This window comes from Arachis hypogaea, chromosome 19 (genome assembly GCF_003086295.3).
Source record: "Arachis hypogaea cultivar Tifrunner chromosome 19, arahy.Tifrunner.gnm2.J5K5, whole genome shotgun sequence".
NCBI lineage: Eukaryota > Viridiplantae > Streptophyta > Magnoliopsida > Fabales > Fabaceae > Arachis > Arachis hypogaea.
Genome location: NC_092054.1, coordinates 148588334 through 148604559, shown reverse-complemented (window position 1 = coordinate 148604559; position 16226 = coordinate 148588334). Strand labels below are relative to the sequence as shown.

Genomic DNA, 16226 nt, shown 5'->3' with positions numbered 1-16226 from the left:
TTCTCTCAAAAGAGAAAGGCATAATGGGAATTGGGGAGCTTCAGGCAATAATTAATGACTTCACGTACTGTGCATAACTGCATGTATATCTTGGGAAAAATGATGCTTTTCCCAACTTGTTTTATTTATTGTCAAAGTTCTGTCCTTTTCCCAACTAATGCCACATTTCTTGAGAGCTCAGCTTAGTAATTAGTAAATCCATCTCCATTCCCCAAACCTAATCTAATCTTTCTTTAAAGTTTACACAAAAACAAACCTAATCACGATTTCGAATATTCTTAAACTGGGATCAGACCATGATTCATTTAATGAACCCCAACAAACAATACCAACCAAATCTTACAGTAAAAAAGATTTTTTTAATTAATTTAAAAATTTAATTTTAATATACTGTTAGTTATAATACAACTGTTAATAACAACAACAACAACAAAGTATTATCTCACTAAATATACTTAGTGATAATATAACTGTTAATAAAAATAAATATTTTTTTATATTAATCACTTAAATATTCATCTAAAAGAAGGGGTATAATTAACCGCAATGTAAATTTTACATTATAAATGCATTGAAAATACTCTCTTGATTCAATGAATTAACAATGTTTTAGTAAGTTTTTATTTTAATTTTTTTATTAAAACATCTAATTTCCTCCGTCTACATCACCGGCCGACGCCGTCGTCACCGACTCACTGTCACCGGCAAGCCCTCTCTCTCTCTGTCACACACTGACACACATGCATTGCTTTTAATTAATGACGAATTAATTAATAATTAATTGAAAACTCTTCTTACCAATTTTTTTCCCAAAAAAAAAAGAAAAAGGAAAAAAACACTGAACCATCTTCATCTATCGCTTGCTTCACACTCTTCAGCACTCAACCACCAAGAATCAGCAGCACCCTCACCTCTCACCGCTAAACCAAACCAAAAGTTTGAATCTTTGAACAAAACGAGCTCCTGGGTAGGTCTTACTTTTTTAGAGAGAGAAGGTTCTAGAGAGAGAAAAAAACACTGCAATTTTTTTCTCTTTTTTCTTCTACGCTTTTTCATTTTTTGTGATGTCATGGCACAGCAAAGGCAATCGGGGATGGAGAGGTTTGGGGTGAGAGGGGATCCACTCTACCCCAACGGTGGTTCCCCCGATCACGTTGCCGTCGGGATTCGTGGCGGAGCCGTTGGCGTCGCCACTCACAAGCAGAATCGGCACCGGCGATCGGCGCGATCCGAAAGGGGCTGGCGGGTTCCGGTTCCGGCGATCCTCCTCTTCCTGTTCCTCGTACTCGTCCTCACTGTCGTCACGTTTTCTTACATTTCTAGAGAAGGTGAAGCTTCTTCTTGTTGCTCTTGAACCAGTGTTTTTTACTCTTTTTTCATTTTTTTTTTTTTGAAGTGTGATCGCAATGACAGCTTTTCTTTTTTGTGCTTTGTTGAGTGAGATTGTAAATCTGCATGGTGTGTTTTTGCATGTGTTTTGAGTTTGATTTATTGTTTGGTTGCTGGTTGAAGTTTGAATCTGAAGGTTTTGATGTGTGATATTTTTTTTTTTGGGAAAAAAAAGGGGGGGGGGGGGTTCAACTTGTTGCATTGGGGTTTCTGGGAAGCTAATAGATCTTCTGGTTTCATCAACTTTTTTATTTTTTTTGCCAGTGACCGGAATAATAATGTGTCGACCCAAGTATTTGCTTGATCATCAATCATTATTATTCTTATGCTTCAAGTCTTGAAGGGGAATTCGAAATTGTTTGTCGAATGAACTTTTGAGCTGAGGTTGTTTTATGTTTTAGCTTTTGTTCTTCTTTATGCAATGGATTGGTTTCTGTCATTTTAAGATTGCCAATCTTTGGTTGCAGAAATAAGTAATGGTGGTGATATTGCCGATGATTCAAAGGCCGAGTCTGATTTTCTTACAAATATACCACGGATAGAGAAGAAAGTTCTTGAGTTTGGCCAGGGTTCTGGGGGACATGGTCGAGATTCGAGATATTGGGATAGGGATGATAGGAGAAGGGATGATGATTACAATGAGGATATGATGAAGCAGACTGGTGGGGATACTGGCGATGAAAAAGCAGAAGTTGTTTTACTTAAGAAGAAGAAGAATGATGTTAAGTCTTCTCAGGGTTATTCTGACACAGGTGTAAAGCGAAAAGGCACTGGCTTATATAATGAAGCTGGACGCCATGAATTGAGAAGGTATGAAGAGGAATATGAGGCCTCTTTGAAGAATGCAGGACGCTCAGGAGAAGGTGATGGCAAAATGTCACATGATTCTGACCTAAACAAGAAGAATGCAATGGATGATATTGATGATGACTATGATGACTTTTTCGATTTCCATGAATCTGAAGTCGATGACTCTGACAACAGTAAACATGTTAGAGGGAAGGTTTCTAGTTCCAATGTAGTAGCATTGGACAATGGATTCCAACAAGAATCCCATGATTCCTTTGATGCTGGAACTAATGACGATGATATTTCTGAGGGTGATGGAGGAGCATCTTTCTCAAACAAAAGAAAAGCAAGCTCAAGCAAAAAGTCTCAACCGGAAACAAAAAGGAAATCCAGGCACCGTAAGTTTTCAGGTGACCTTCATATTTATTTTATGGGGGTTTCAGTTGAACTCCTAAAATATCTGTGGTTGAATGGCTTCCTTTGGAAAGTTATTTCTGATGCTTCCCTGAATGTTGTTTACTGAGAGACATTGAGATGATTTTCTAACCAATCACATCGACAAACCCTGTTTATATAAGATTAGTTTTTACTCTTGTGCTATTCCCACTCGTCACATACTGCTATCTCAATTTGCCTTAGGTTGACATCGATTTTCGTTGATTTTAAAGTTTATTCAAAACCAGTTTTCACACAAATTGGTCTATTTTACAAACACTTCCAATTTTTATTTATCTATTTATTTATCTTTTTGGTATGTTATGGGGCCTTTATGGCTATAGTGGAAACTTAAACCACTATATCTAACTGGTTTTATTTTGAACTTTTCCATAGCTTCTCTAGATTCATAAAACATCCTTAGAACCACTGTCTAGCTTTCAAATATTTGTGGATGGGAATGTTTCTTCTTCTCTTATCCAGAAAATATCTATAAAGAGAAGTATGCAAAACTCTTTAACCTGCCTGCACATGACCTATTTTCAGGATCCTGTGAGATGAAGCTGTTAAACTCAACTACACAACTTGTAGAGCCACTAGAAAGCCGAAAATTTGCACGATTTAACTTACACTACACAGAGACAGAAGAGAAGCCTGAGGGCGTGGAAGAGTGGGTGCCCAGATTTGGTGGCCATCAGAGCTTGGAAGAGAGGGAAAATTCATTTTTTGCACGTGATCAGAATATAAACTGTGGTTTTGTTCGAGGTCCTCAGGGTTACCCTAGCACTGGATTTGACTTGGCAGAAGATGATGCAAGTTACATTAGCAGATGCCATATTGCTGTGATTTCGTGCATATTTGGCAATTCTGATCGGTTGAGGGTTCCAGCCTACAAAACGGTAATGGTTCTAAAGAATCTGATATTTCTTTTTGTGGGACTTCAAAAGGATTCGGAGGTTAACATTCACATGATGTGATTTTTATAGTAAACTAATAATCCATATTTTTAGTTCCATTTAATTTTAAAATGGTAGTATGTGAAGTTATTATAGTCTAAGTGGATATTTTGTGTTTAGGGTTGGCTGTCAGCATAAACCTACATGTTTGTCTGGTCCTCTCTAAGTGGTGCATTGTGTAATTTGTCGCCTGCATCCTTAGTATCGTATACCCTGTTTGGGAGATGGACTTCTAAAGATACCAATAACCTGCTTATGTTTGTGTTCACATAATTCTAGTGTAGAAAGCTTAGACACAATGAATTTTGGACAATGAAATAATAAGGAGATCTTGAGAAATTAATTGGAATGTCACCATCAACTGTAGCAACTCACAATATGAACATACATGAGCCCATTGATTTGTGTTCTCAATTTCTTGTGCTTCCTATTTTGAAGATCTTGTGAAGGAAATATCTAATGGCATTGGAAACATAAGACTCTTACAACATAGCTAGTTATCAATTATCACATAGTTATTTCACTCATGCTTCTCTTCTCAGTCCATAAGATGTTTGGCCACGTAGCTAGGGAAAAATAAATATCTCATTACTGTTCTAACGTCCAACTTTGTATTCCTTTAATTTGGTAAATTGCATTGGGAAAGGTGGGGAAAAATGTTTTTGCAAGCCTACTCAAGGGTAAAAGGTTGAGCATTAACAACAGATTTGATCATTACTTACTATTCTCAACATATATCTCTCTAGTGCTGAATATGTGCTGTTGCTACTATTAAAATGTCTTTGAACTGAGTTCTTGTTGTAAACTTGCAAATATTAAAATGTTGTCTTGTTGAGGTCAGTGGTTCCTATGTGTGATCAATCATCAACTGTTGATATGATTGTCACAGAGCATACTTTGTTACATTCACATAGTCATTGTGATTTCAGATCACTCGTTTGTCAAGGAAGAATGTGTGCTTTGTGATGTTTACCGATGAGATTACGGTACGAACCCTTACTGCCGAAGGCCATGTGCCTGATAGGATGGGTTTCATTGGCTTTTGGAAGTTAGTGGTAGTGAAGAACCTGCCTTATGACGATATGCGGAGAGTGGGTAAAATACCTAAGTTATTGCCACATCGGCTTTTCCCTTTTGCTAGGTGAGGCCGAGCCTGATGTCCAATGTGTTGTTCTTTTGATTTCAACAGTACTGGTTTGAATTCTATTTAAATTGTGGTTTTTGCTCTTGGTTTTCTTTCAAATTTTGTTTCAGGTATTCGATTTGGTTGGACAGCAAATTACGTCTTCAGCTTGATCCATATCTGATCTTAGAGTACTTCTTGTGGCGAAAGGGTTATGAATTTGCGATATCCAATCACTATGATCGGCATTGTGTGTGGGAAGAGGTAGCACAAAACAAGAAACTAAACAAGTATAACCATACAGTTATAGATGAACAATTCGCATTTTACAAGGCCGATGGACTGCAAAGATTTAATGCATCAGATCCAAACAAGCTTCTCCCAAGCAGTATGTTGTTGTTTTGAGGGTTTGCTCTCTTCCAGTTCTCCAAAATTGTTGATTAATGTACTTATTTTCTTCTTGCTGGCAGATGTACCTGAAGGTTCCTTTATTATAAGGGCACACACCCCAATGTCAAATTTGTTCTCATGTCTTTGGTTCAACGAAGTCGACCGGTTTACTCCTCGTGATCAGCTAAGTTTTGCATACACTTATCAGAAGCTGAGAAGGATGAATCCAGACAAACCCTTTCATCTTAACATGTTCAAGGTCAGAAAAGAAAAAAAAAAAAAAAAAAAAAGAAAAGAAAGAACAAATAAATAAACACATCTTACCTATGAATGTGGATTTCATGGTTTATGTTCTTTTCCATGACCAGGATTGTGAAAGAAGACACATAGCCAAGTTGTTCCGACATAGGATGGACGAGAAGAGGCGCGTGGCACAAAAAGCAACAGAATAAGACAAGATTATATTAACAGTTTCATTGCTAGTGAGCTTGATATGATGATGTACTTGGCCAAGTGTGTTCTATATCTGTTGAAGTTGTGATTTTTATGGAGGCCATCTACTTCAGAATTTGTGTCACAGTTCAGTGACTTGATGATTCTTCTACCTACCACAGGTGTTTCCAAAAGAAGCAAAAGGTTTCTGAAAAAATATGATCTACAATACAAATGATTCATCATCCATGGAATATAATTTTTGTGGTATTTTTTAGTCATACCTCTTTGTAATCCATCCCAATTCATTTATACCTTGGGAGATGAGCAAAAGCGTTAAATGACCTCATTGACCATCCTTAGTCTGAATTCTAAATTGGGGATTGTTTTGTTGTATGTAGAAAATTTTGATAGGTCATTCATAGTCACTCATGTTAGATATTTGACTTGTGATTCATGCCATTGATTTCATTACTTGAATATTTCATTATAAATTTCATGTATTATTTCCTCTCATCCCTAACCTTCTCAGACTCAATTTATGTGGAGCCCTACCCTATGATTGTCATTGTAGAATCGAAGTTAGATCTTCGATGTTAAAGAAAAGAATGACTTAGAAACTAAAACTTGAAATATTCAACACTAAAACTAATATCATTCATCATTGAACGTACCTTGGGTCTAAATGATGCGTTTTTGGATGGTTGGTCCAAAAGTTTTTGTGAAAAGCCATGCCATTCTAATAAAAAATCATAAATAGTTGACCAAAAAAAATTAAATCAGAAGAACTCGTGGTTGATGACAATTAGGTAGCAATGAAAGTCGATAAATAATAAGAAAACAATTTCGCAGTTACTTCAATGGACTCAGAGATTGACATTTTTCCCCACTGATCTTGAGATTGAATAAATTCATAAAAGAAAGGAGAAAGCATAGCATTTTAAAACTACTCTTAGTAGTACTTAATCAATATGCACATGTATTTTATGTCATGTTATGGGAATTGTGGCCAACCATAAATCAAACCAACATCATATTTACTGAAGTTTACATATACATTTCATGGAAGAGGAAGAATTAGACTACTGCTAAGGGAAGGAAGAAGAAAAGAAGAAGAATGGTATAAAGAAAAGAAAGGAAATCACATGATATTCATTAGAGTACTCTCCTGGTGGATTTTCCATGAGAGTTGTTGAAGAAGAGCTTCTTTAAGACCTTCACGATCAACACCATGCCATGCCTATTCTTACTACTATGAACAAGAGCACCATTCGACTTCTTGGCAAGTGTAAAAGCCGTGGCGCACCTGAATTCAACCAACTCTGTTGAGAAAGAGACAGCAGAAGCAGAACCTATTGTTGTCGAAGTCAACTCCTCATTGAAATCTTCCCACAACAAATCCATTTGATCCTCTTCACTCCTCTCTCCCTTATTTGATGTCACTACCTTTGTTTCAAAGCAGGGTTCTTTATCATAATTTCCTTTGTAGGGGTTAGGAGAGGCTGTTGCTGGTGATAGATTCCATAAAGGAGGTGAATCAATGCCATGATATGAACAATTCTCAGAAATTCTAGGGAAGCTGAAGTCTTCTGTATCCATGAATGGATATAGGATGATTATTATTAGGCCTCTTATGTGAATATTAGAGAGATCAGGAATAATTGGAATGGTGTGTGAGTTCTTTGGGTTAGGTTTTTGGTGAGGACTTGGACCAAGTAGTTGTTGTAATGGAATGGTTTTAGTTCAACTGCTGCAAAAGCAACCTACAGTCTTTGTTCCCCACAATTAATTATGCACTTTCATATGCTTCAACTAACATTTTCAAGCAAGATCTTCAACACTAAATAAGTCAACTCATCTTCTTAGTTTCCTATGAAAAACTATTAGTAGCAGCTCTATACCTTTGGTTGCTAGATTAACAGTTGTATAATAATTGAGCTATGAATAACATAAGGCAGCAAAACATACTATATACATGATCAACCAAATCATGACATCTTGTTTGCATGATTGACCTTGAAATTAGACACAAAAGTTTCCACAGGATATAATTCATAATTATAAAGGAATAATAATAAAAAGGGATGAAATCAGGATCCAGATTGTGCTCACTGAATATCTATTTAGGCAAGTTTACCCTCTATATATTACTAGTATTGGACGAAATCATCATGTAAAATAACTATTTCTTTATATTTTGGTCTCACATGGAATAGACATTTGTTTCAGAACTTCTTACTTAGCCTCCAAGACATTTGTTCATTCACACAATGAAGTTTCAATATCTAGTCTCACTTTATCTGGAAATTCAAAATTAATTTTCAACTTTCAAGTGTACACAACAGATGGCCATTATTTGACAGTAATAAACAGGAAAGAAAAATCTATAATCAGATGGCATTTAACCGAAAATAAAAATTGGTACATTAGACTGAAAAATCTCAATTAAACAAACTACAACTCAACTTCCCTATTCAAAACTCTGCTCCTGTTGCAAAATCCCGAGGATAGTAATTGACTTCTCAATTTCTTCTTGTCAACGATTGATAATATAGCAGGAAAGGAAATTTTCTTGTTACTATGAAAATGCACCATTTGGAAAGAGGAAAATGGGACTAGAAAGTAAGATCCTTAGGGTCCTCAATAATTTGTGACAGGGTTTGCAAGAATTGAGCCAGATCAGCACCATATATCACGCGATGATCTGCTGTCACATTGACCTGAAATTTCGCATTTCCTTCAATTATAAGAAAATAGAAATCTAGAACAGGATTTGTGTTTCTTAGACAAAAAGTAAGTCATACTCCAAGTCCTAGTGTTGTAGACCATGTCTGGATTATCATACCTGCATTTGGTTCTTCATGCCAATGCGACCATCCTTGGTAGCCACAACAGTTGGCTGTGATGATCCAACAGCCATTATGGCTCCCTACACAAATAATCAAGAATATGATCAAATTCATGCAGTGTCTCATTAATTTAATTCGAACAAAATGTCACCAAGAGTACGAATACTCACAGTTCCAGGTGGAAGAATAGCATCAAAGCGATCAACACCAAACATTCCAAGGTTGGACAGAGTGAAGGTACCTAGCACATATGAAGGTCAGATTCTAAGCACATATTTAACCCTAATGAAGGTCAGCATTGACCATACAAGGGGCATACTATATACTGTTCTTAAGACAAATAACATAATGTTTCCATGCAAGACCACAGACTATCAGGCAGAACTGTACAAATCAGCAGTTTAGTCCATATCAGAAAGGACACATGAACAACACCGTAAGGTTGTTGTAAAGAAAATCAAAGAATAGTGAAAAGAAATTTCTATGATATGCAATAGCGAAATGAGAAGTTAAATCCAACATCAGGTGATTGGTGAAATCTTAAAATTGAATTTGATATTTTGAAGCCCAGAAAAAGTGATAGTAGGTGTAATATTCAATTTTAAATTCATCAACCTGGTTTGTATTTAATGAAGAATTAGCACCCAAAGTCTATAAATGTGTATCTTGCACTCAGAGCAAAGTTAGACCTAAGATTTTGAGATTAATTGGACAGAGAAGTCAATCTTTGCTGAAGTTCAACAGCCTTGATTGATCTAGCATACTAACTTATTTGGATAAGCTTTGGTTCAATATCTATTTTCTAGGGTTGTACATTTAAAATCCAAAATGTGTTTAACCGGTTAAAAATCCCTAAATAGTATTTTCAGTTGCAAGCTGTTTTCAATCTTCTCCAACTTGGATTGAAGAAAATCCCAAATAATTATAAATATTTGAGTCTTGTACCTGTGCTGTACTCATGAGGTTGGAGCTGCTTGGCCCGGGCCTTATCAACCAACTCCTTCCACTTTCTTGACAATGTATAGACGTCAACCTACAACATACATCAAATACAACCCTTGACAATCAAAGCTCCATCATATATTAAAAGGGAAAACTTCAAGAAGCTCAAAATTAGCGTATCAAAAACCTTATCAGCATCCTGAAGCACTGGAGTAATCAGTCCGCCTTCAGTAGCAACAGCAACTGCGATGTTGATGCTGCTATTATACGTAAAGCTATTACCATCTCTACAACTAGAGTTAACAACAGGGTGTTTAACCAGAGCAAGTGCTGTAGCCTTGGCAAGCAATGCTGTCATAGTAACTCCCTTTGACTTGATCTGAATTTTATAAAATTGAATCAGCACTGATATTCAGATGTTAACAGTATACAATGCAATGTGTTCCATACCATAAGTCTAGACAATCAGACTAACAGTTAAATTGACACAGTGGCATTATATTATGTATTTGACCAGAATAAAATTCCAAAAGAATCTATGTGATATTCATGTAGCATCAAGCATTACCACAATATGGACTTCAGTAAAATAGATACATAAATCATGTATCTACTCAAACAGATTAATAATGCATTAGCAAACTAAGCCAACAAAGAAAAGATATACATATTTTAATTATAACAGAGCAACTTTTTGTCTAATATCATCATTGCAAGCATTTCCACAAATATTAACAATATATGCTAAGTGCTGCAATATTTAGATTTAGACATACCACCAAGTAATTGAATGCCTAATCTTTTCCCCCCTCTTTTGCAGTATCTAAAGGTAAGCCAAGCTTCCAATAAATTTCAGAGAAAGACTAAAAATGATGGAAAACAGTGCATTAAACATGTCATATTCATGTCAACATTGCAGAGCACATAGCAACTCAAAACAAACAATGCAAACCAAAAAAAAAAGTATACTAAAGAAAACCATGTTCGTCAAATGCAATTTCTGGAAAGGATATCGAATTTCACCTTCTTGTAGAGAGCATCGAGTGCATCAGTGGTGATAGTATACCCAACTCTAAAAGTAGGAACACCCAAACTCTCCACCATGTTCCTACTCACAGCACTCTGCATTGTCGTAAAAGGCACCACACTCCCCAATTCAACCCCACCACCACTCTTCGCAGCCACCGGTGCAGCAGGAGCCGCAGCAGCCGCAGCAGCAGCAGCACCAGAAGCTGCAAAAGCCTCAACATCCTTAGCTACAATCCTGCCCAAAGGTCCAGTCCCCACAATCCTCCCAAGCTCCACCTTCAGCTCCTTTGCCAGCTTCTTCGCATACGGAGACGCCACCACTCTCTTCCCTCCCTCCGACGCCGGATGCGTGGATGCCACCGCCGGAGCAGCAGCAGCAGCAGCCTTAACGGGAGCCTTATCAGATTGAGCCTCCACTGCTGGCGCAGGTGCAGGTGCAGGAGAAGACGAAGCAGAAGAAGAAGCCGATGAAGGTGACTGTGCTTTGGACTTTGCTTGTTCGATCTCGTCCTCGTTTTCGGCGAGGAGGGCGATTGGAGCTCCGACGGCGGCAACACCGCCCTCGTCAACCATGATGGCGGCGAGGTAACCATCGTAGAAGGTCTCTACGTCCATGTCAGCCTTGTCGGACTCCACGACGACGACGCTCTCACCCTTGGAGAGCTTGTCGCCCTCGGATTTCACCCAGGACACGATCTTTCCCTCCGTCATGGTTGAGCTCAGTGCCGGCATGAAGATCTCCCGGATCTTGGCGCGGACCACGCAGGGAGACGCTGGAGGCCTACGAGTGCCCGAGGAGGCCGGGCTGCGGCGGAGGGCGGCGGAGGAGGAAGAAGAAGGAAGGAAAGGAGTGTGGAGAAGGTGAGCCATTTGGAAAATCGAACAATGCAGAGAGAGAGAGAGAGAGAGAGAGAGAGAGAGCGATGTGAATGAATGTTGTTATTATCGTTAAAAAAGCGTTGTGGTGGTTCAGTTATTCCTCGAAGTCATCGAAAGAAGACGGAGGTTTCAACCACCTTACCGGTGAAGGTTATGTGCCCTGTTTTTGGTACTACACTAAACAGTAAACACAAGTAGCAGCTATTGCTTCCTTTGTTGGGCTTTTAACACTGGACTTGGACCTTTTAAATATTTACATAGGCCCAATGATTGGCCCATTAAATAATCATGACGTGGCAGAATGGTATAGCCTTGTTGGATAACCCCTGCGAACTTCGAAGCTCCAAGGAGAAGAAGAAGATGGTTGGTTCAAGTTTCGGTCACTTCCTTCTTCTCTCTTACACTCCTCCTTCGTCTCTTTCCACTCTCTTTCCCACTAAAACCTTAACCCTCAGCTCAAGCCCCTTCCGCTGCAAATGCTTCTTCAAGTAACTAACTCCCTTTCTCTTATCTCTTTCTGATTTTACCGTTAATTTTGCATAGGACAATGTCTTGTAATTTGTACTGCCACTAGTTTCAATTTCTTCTGTAGCTTGTTAAAATTAGATGCTTTCTGTGTGCCTATTCATTATCTTGATATTCAGTTCGTTAACCTCTTTACTGTTAGTATTAGATTTGAATATTTGATGCCATTGTTTGTTTAGCTCTTCTGCATAGATGATTATTAACCTGAGGAATTATTTGCAGAAACATGAAAGCCTCGGGGATTCGGCAGGTAGGATTGACTACTCTGCACGGACACAGGGTTGATGCGATGAAGAGCAGCATTGTCCTTAAGGTTGTTTTCGTTTACATGTTGTAATGCATGAAACTGCTAAGCATTTTCGTGTTTTCTGAAAAAATCAGCTAGAATTTGTCTAATTTGAGTTTAATCTTGTAGTTTTCTCATTGTTGTTCATTCTTTATGTTCACAACTTTAAGTTCTGGATACTAATTTTTTGCTTCCATTGTGGATGAAGACAGATGTTTCAAAGAGAAATGACAATCGAATCCCATAATACCCTTGTCACAAAGCAATCTGAGAGTAATTCCTAGTTCCCTTTTCTCTCCTTTTAATATTCTTATTTATGATTGTTTTTGCATATCAGGAATTAGTTTGTGCCGTTTCTAGTTTATACAAAAACAGGAATTATTCTTTGAGTTGTTTATTTATTTTGAAGTTATGCATTGTTGGGTTTGTGTTAGTTACTTGGGTATTATGAGGTGCCCAAAGTCTCACATCGAATAGTATAGAATGTTTGATCTTGTATTTAAGGAGAGTTCTTCCTCCTTTATAGCTAGCTTTAAGGTGTGGTTACCCACTTTTTTTAGATACTTAACAGTTCGATATTCTAATAGATATCATCTGAGCATTGAAATGGGTCAACCCATGATTCATCATTGGTCTTAACATGGATGTGTGAGTTAACCCAATAGCAGTTATTTGGATTGATGAATTAAATAGGTCAATCTATCTGGAAAAACAAATAGCGACTAGCTGATTAATATTTAACTGATGTGCTTAGCTTAGTTAACAGTCACTGGAAAATTGCCAGTTATGAGATCCAACTCATCTGGAGCCACCTAATTCTGTAAATCATGGGTGGGCTTGTGTTTAAGTTGGGTAAAAAGGGAAAAACAATTTCCATGTATTAAATAATTTGTTATTGTTCATAACAAACCTAATACCATAGCTCTAGGTGACTCGAGGAATTTCAATTTGGCCATTAAATCTAATTGTATTCATTCTTCTGAATGTTCAAATTTATAATTAGAATTAGGTGACACCAATGAAAAATGATCTTTTTTGAGAGTTTTATGTATTGTGGCAAATTTCGTTTCAACATTTGTGCAAATGCCAGCTAATTCAAAATTTTCAATGTTGTTGTTGAATTGCACAGTCACTTGAGACATTACCCTGCTTAATCTTTTCTTGGTTGATTTTCAGTGAATGACTTAACAACAGAGGATCTTGAAGATGGGGGATTGTTATCTAAATTGGTTTATACATTCTTGTTTGGGCAGACTTTATCAGTGGTTTCTCCTGGTCTTTCATATGCAAGTGACTCAATGAAGATGAATCAGATATATGAAGTTGGAGAGTTATTTGATTTAAGCATCCAACTATTATACTTGGTATCATTATTGGGTTTGCTAGGGGTTGGGACTTACTTTGTGATTCGCCAAGTTCTTGTTCGCAGAGAACTTGACCTTTCTGCCAAAGAGTTGCAGGTTTGAACCTGTGCTTATTTCTTCTGGAAGTACTTAATATTGGTTTTCTCTTGAACTAAACATATAGTATTAACCTCCTTGAAATATAGTATTAACCCTGGTTTTTACACGTTCAACTGGTTTTCTGATTTTGTCTTTTGCGCCATAATCAAAGGTTATGCACAAGTTACTTGGAACTATTTGTTGTGATAATTGTTTCCTTTATCATTTTCTCCCATTGCCCCAGGAGCAAGTACGAAGTGGTGATGCCAGTGCAACTGAGCTTTTTGAACTTGGTGCAGTGATGCTGCGGAGGAAGTTTTATCCAGCTGCCACCAAGTTTCTGCTTCAAGCAATTGAGAAATGGGATGGGGATAAGCAAGATCTTGCGCAGGTTGGATGAATTTTATATATACTTGTTTGATTGCTAACAAGGTTAAAACATAATCGGCAAATTTTAAATTTAATTCGAAAATAGCAGAATGATGGTATTCTATATATTGTTCTGGTATAAACAACAATTATATGACTTGTTTGGCAACTCATCCACAAATGTAGGTGTACAATGCTCTTGGTGTCAGCTACGTCCGTGATGGGAAGGTTGACAAAGGAATTGCTCAGTTTGAGATGGCTGTAAAGCTTCAACCAGGCTATGTCACAGCATGGAACAATCTTGGGGATGCCTTTGAGAATAAAAAAGAATATAAGGCTGCTCTTAAGGCATTTGAAGAAGTCCTGCTATTTGATCCTAACAACAAGATTGCTCGGCCCAGAAGAGACGCTTTGAAGGACCGTGTTGAAATGTACAAAGGGGTTCCTGTCAAGTCCAAAGAGAAATAAAGAATGCTATTGTTGATACTCAACACTACATATATGGAAGACTTTTTAACACAGCTTTCAGTAACTTACTTGAGGTTTGATGAGGGAGCTTATCACACCTTGAAATATAAATAAATTGTTTATTATATGTTTTATTAATTTGGTGTGTTGGGAGAAATTTTTGGTTATTTCCCTCAGAACAGATGGTTGCTGTGTTGTGCCTTTCTCTATTTGTGTGTGGATTAGAGAGAGCCAGATAGATGGTGATGTAACTATTGTTCAATGTTTAAAGATAGAGTTGATTTTTCTTTCCTTCTTAGAATTCATCTGCTTTCATGTTCTGGAAATAAAAGCTTCAATTTATTAGTCAAATTTTTGGTAATAAGATTATGCGAGTGACAAGGATAAAAAATCCACTATTAAATTGGTTTGCCACTTAACAGGAGTTAATTCTGATACTCAGAATGACCTCGAAATTTGACCATCGATTCAATTTGATCCTTCAATTTTTAATTGACTCAATTTATACCCTGAAATTTTAAGACGTGGTTCAGATTGGCCTTTCCGTCCAACTCCGTTATCAGAGTGATGACGTGGCACCAAAATTTTATCACATGCCTCTCTTTTTTCCTCTTAGCATAGTCATCACCACCTCCCCTCTAAGAACACCCTCCCTCCCCCCAACAAACAACAACATTCACAATCTACCAACACCCACACATTTCCACCGCTACTTATGAAGGGTTTTTCTATTATTTGATCCTTCCCTTTCTCACCGTCACCATTACTATCTTTCCTCTCTAACAAACAACATTAACAATTACTAATATTAACAAATTGAAGAGAAATAAAAAAAAAAAAAGAAACACATCACCACACTTTAAATTCCTCTTAATAGGAACACGAAGATGGTTGCAATGAGTAAGAGTGCTTCGAATTTGGGACAATGGGTGGTGTGACCTTGTGATTGATGGTAACATTGGGAATGTATTGCTCAACCTGTATGCTAAGTGTGGTTACATGAAAATGGGGTTCAAGATTTTCAACATTATTGTGCATAAGGATGTTATTTCTTGGGGTGCTGTTATTTGCGGCATAGCGATGAATGGTCACGGTAAGCAAGCATTGCAGTTTTTTTTCGCAAATGGTGGTTCATGGTGTTGCCCCTAACAATGTCACATACATTGGTTTGTTATCTGCTTGCAGTCATGAAGGAATGGTGAGTGTAGGCGTTATGCTCTTCGAAGCTATAGCGGTGGAAATGTGTGGGTGTTGGTGGACTGTGAATGTTGTTGTTTGTTGGGGGAGAGAGAGTGTTGGTAGAGGAGAGGTGGTGATGGCTATGGTAAGAGGAAAAAGGAGAGGCATATGGTGAGGTTTGGGTGCCACGTCATCATTCCGGTGACGGAGTTGAACGAAATGGTCAATCGTCTTAAAATTTCAGGGTATAAATTGGGTCAATTGAAAATTAAAGGATCAAATTGAGTTGGTAGTCAAATTTCGAGGATCATTTGGGTATTAACTCCACTTAACACCACTTAACAGGTTTCTGTTTTCAGTTTACTGCCACATCTTTAAGCTTGGAGCTACTTTCAATGCGTTCATGGCACCATTCCCCTTTCTTGCAAGGGAGTGGTCCCCGTCAGTGATTCTGAACCTTCAACAGTCCAAACATGGTCTTCACATGGCAGAATCTTAATATAAATGGTAGATGCTTTGGTTGTTTAAGTATCATGTTCTGAATTTAATGGGTGACATATATGCAACAAGTTTTATGTTTTTTGGTCAATTCCTTATGCATCTAAAGGTAAATTCTGACGGTATTAAGAATTAGTCACGGTTGAGTTGTCTCTATATGTGATTTCAAGGTTACGATTGCAAATCATAAAAACAATTATTAGGTTAAGTTGCATACATTATACTTTTTAGATGCGATCCTTTTCT

At 37.5% G+C, this 16226-nt stretch overlaps 4 protein-coding genes across 8 annotated transcripts; 2 read left to right on the top strand and 2 right to left on the bottom strand.

Moving 5' to 3' along the window:
• The first annotated feature begins 757 nt into the window (after positions 1-757).
• LOC112780002 (uncharacterized) lies at positions 758-6030 on the top strand. 4 transcript variants are annotated; one of them, XM_072227239.1, is made up of 8 exons: positions 758-967; positions 1079-1328; positions 1857-2576; positions 3160-3512; positions 4499-4710; positions 4824-5080; positions 5163-5341; positions 5451-6030. In XM_072227239.1, the coding sequence occupies exons 2-8, from the start codon at positions 1094-1096 to the stop codon at positions 5532-5534; spliced, it is 2040 nt and encodes a 679-aa protein (XP_072083340.1). In that variant the 5' UTR covers positions 758-967; positions 1079-1093; the 3' UTR covers positions 5535-6030. The 4 variants fall into 4 exon arrangements, with proteins under 4 accessions (XP_072083340.1, XP_025680135.1, XP_025680134.1 ...); XM_025824350.3 differs by having other exon boundaries at positions 1857-2588; XM_025824349.3 differs by having other exon boundaries at positions 761-1328.
• Positions 6031-6669: 639 nt separating this feature from the next.
• On the bottom strand, positions 6670-7113 carry LOC112779028 (uncharacterized). The gene has a single exon (XM_025823291.1). The coding sequence runs from the start codon at positions 7111-7113 to the stop codon at positions 6670-6672; it is 444 nt and encodes a 147-aa protein (XP_025679076.1).
• Positions 7114-7809: 696 nt separating this feature from the next.
• Positions 7810-11412, bottom strand: LOC112780004 (dihydrolipoyllysine-residue acetyltransferase component 5 of pyruvate dehydrogenase complex, chloroplastic). The gene is made up of 6 exons (XM_025824351.3): positions 10329-11412; positions 9493-9684; positions 9309-9396; positions 8534-8604; positions 8360-8443; positions 7810-8234 (listed from the first exon to the last, which is right to left on the bottom strand). The coding sequence occupies exons 1-6, from the start codon at positions 11202-11204 to the stop codon at positions 8130-8132; spliced, it is 1416 nt and encodes a 471-aa protein (XP_025680136.1). The 5' UTR covers positions 11205-11412; the 3' UTR covers positions 7810-8129.
• Positions 11413-11486: 74 nt separating this feature from the next.
• Positions 11487-14594, top strand: LOC112780005 (tetratricopeptide repeat domain-containing protein PYG7, chloroplastic). Of its 2 annotated transcripts, none has more exons than XM_025824352.3 (6): positions 11487-11701; positions 11961-12051; positions 12237-12297; positions 13201-13484; positions 13711-13857; positions 14022-14594. In XM_025824352.3, the coding sequence occupies exons 1-6, from the start codon at positions 11502-11504 to the stop codon at positions 14301-14303; spliced, it is 1065 nt and encodes a 354-aa protein (XP_025680137.1). In that variant the 5' UTR covers positions 11487-11501; the 3' UTR covers positions 14304-14594. The 2 variants fall into 2 exon arrangements, with proteins under 2 accessions (XP_025680137.1, XP_025680138.1); XM_025824353.2 differs by having other exon boundaries at positions 11522-11701; positions 12233-12297.
• Positions 14595-16226: the final 1632 nt, after the last annotated feature.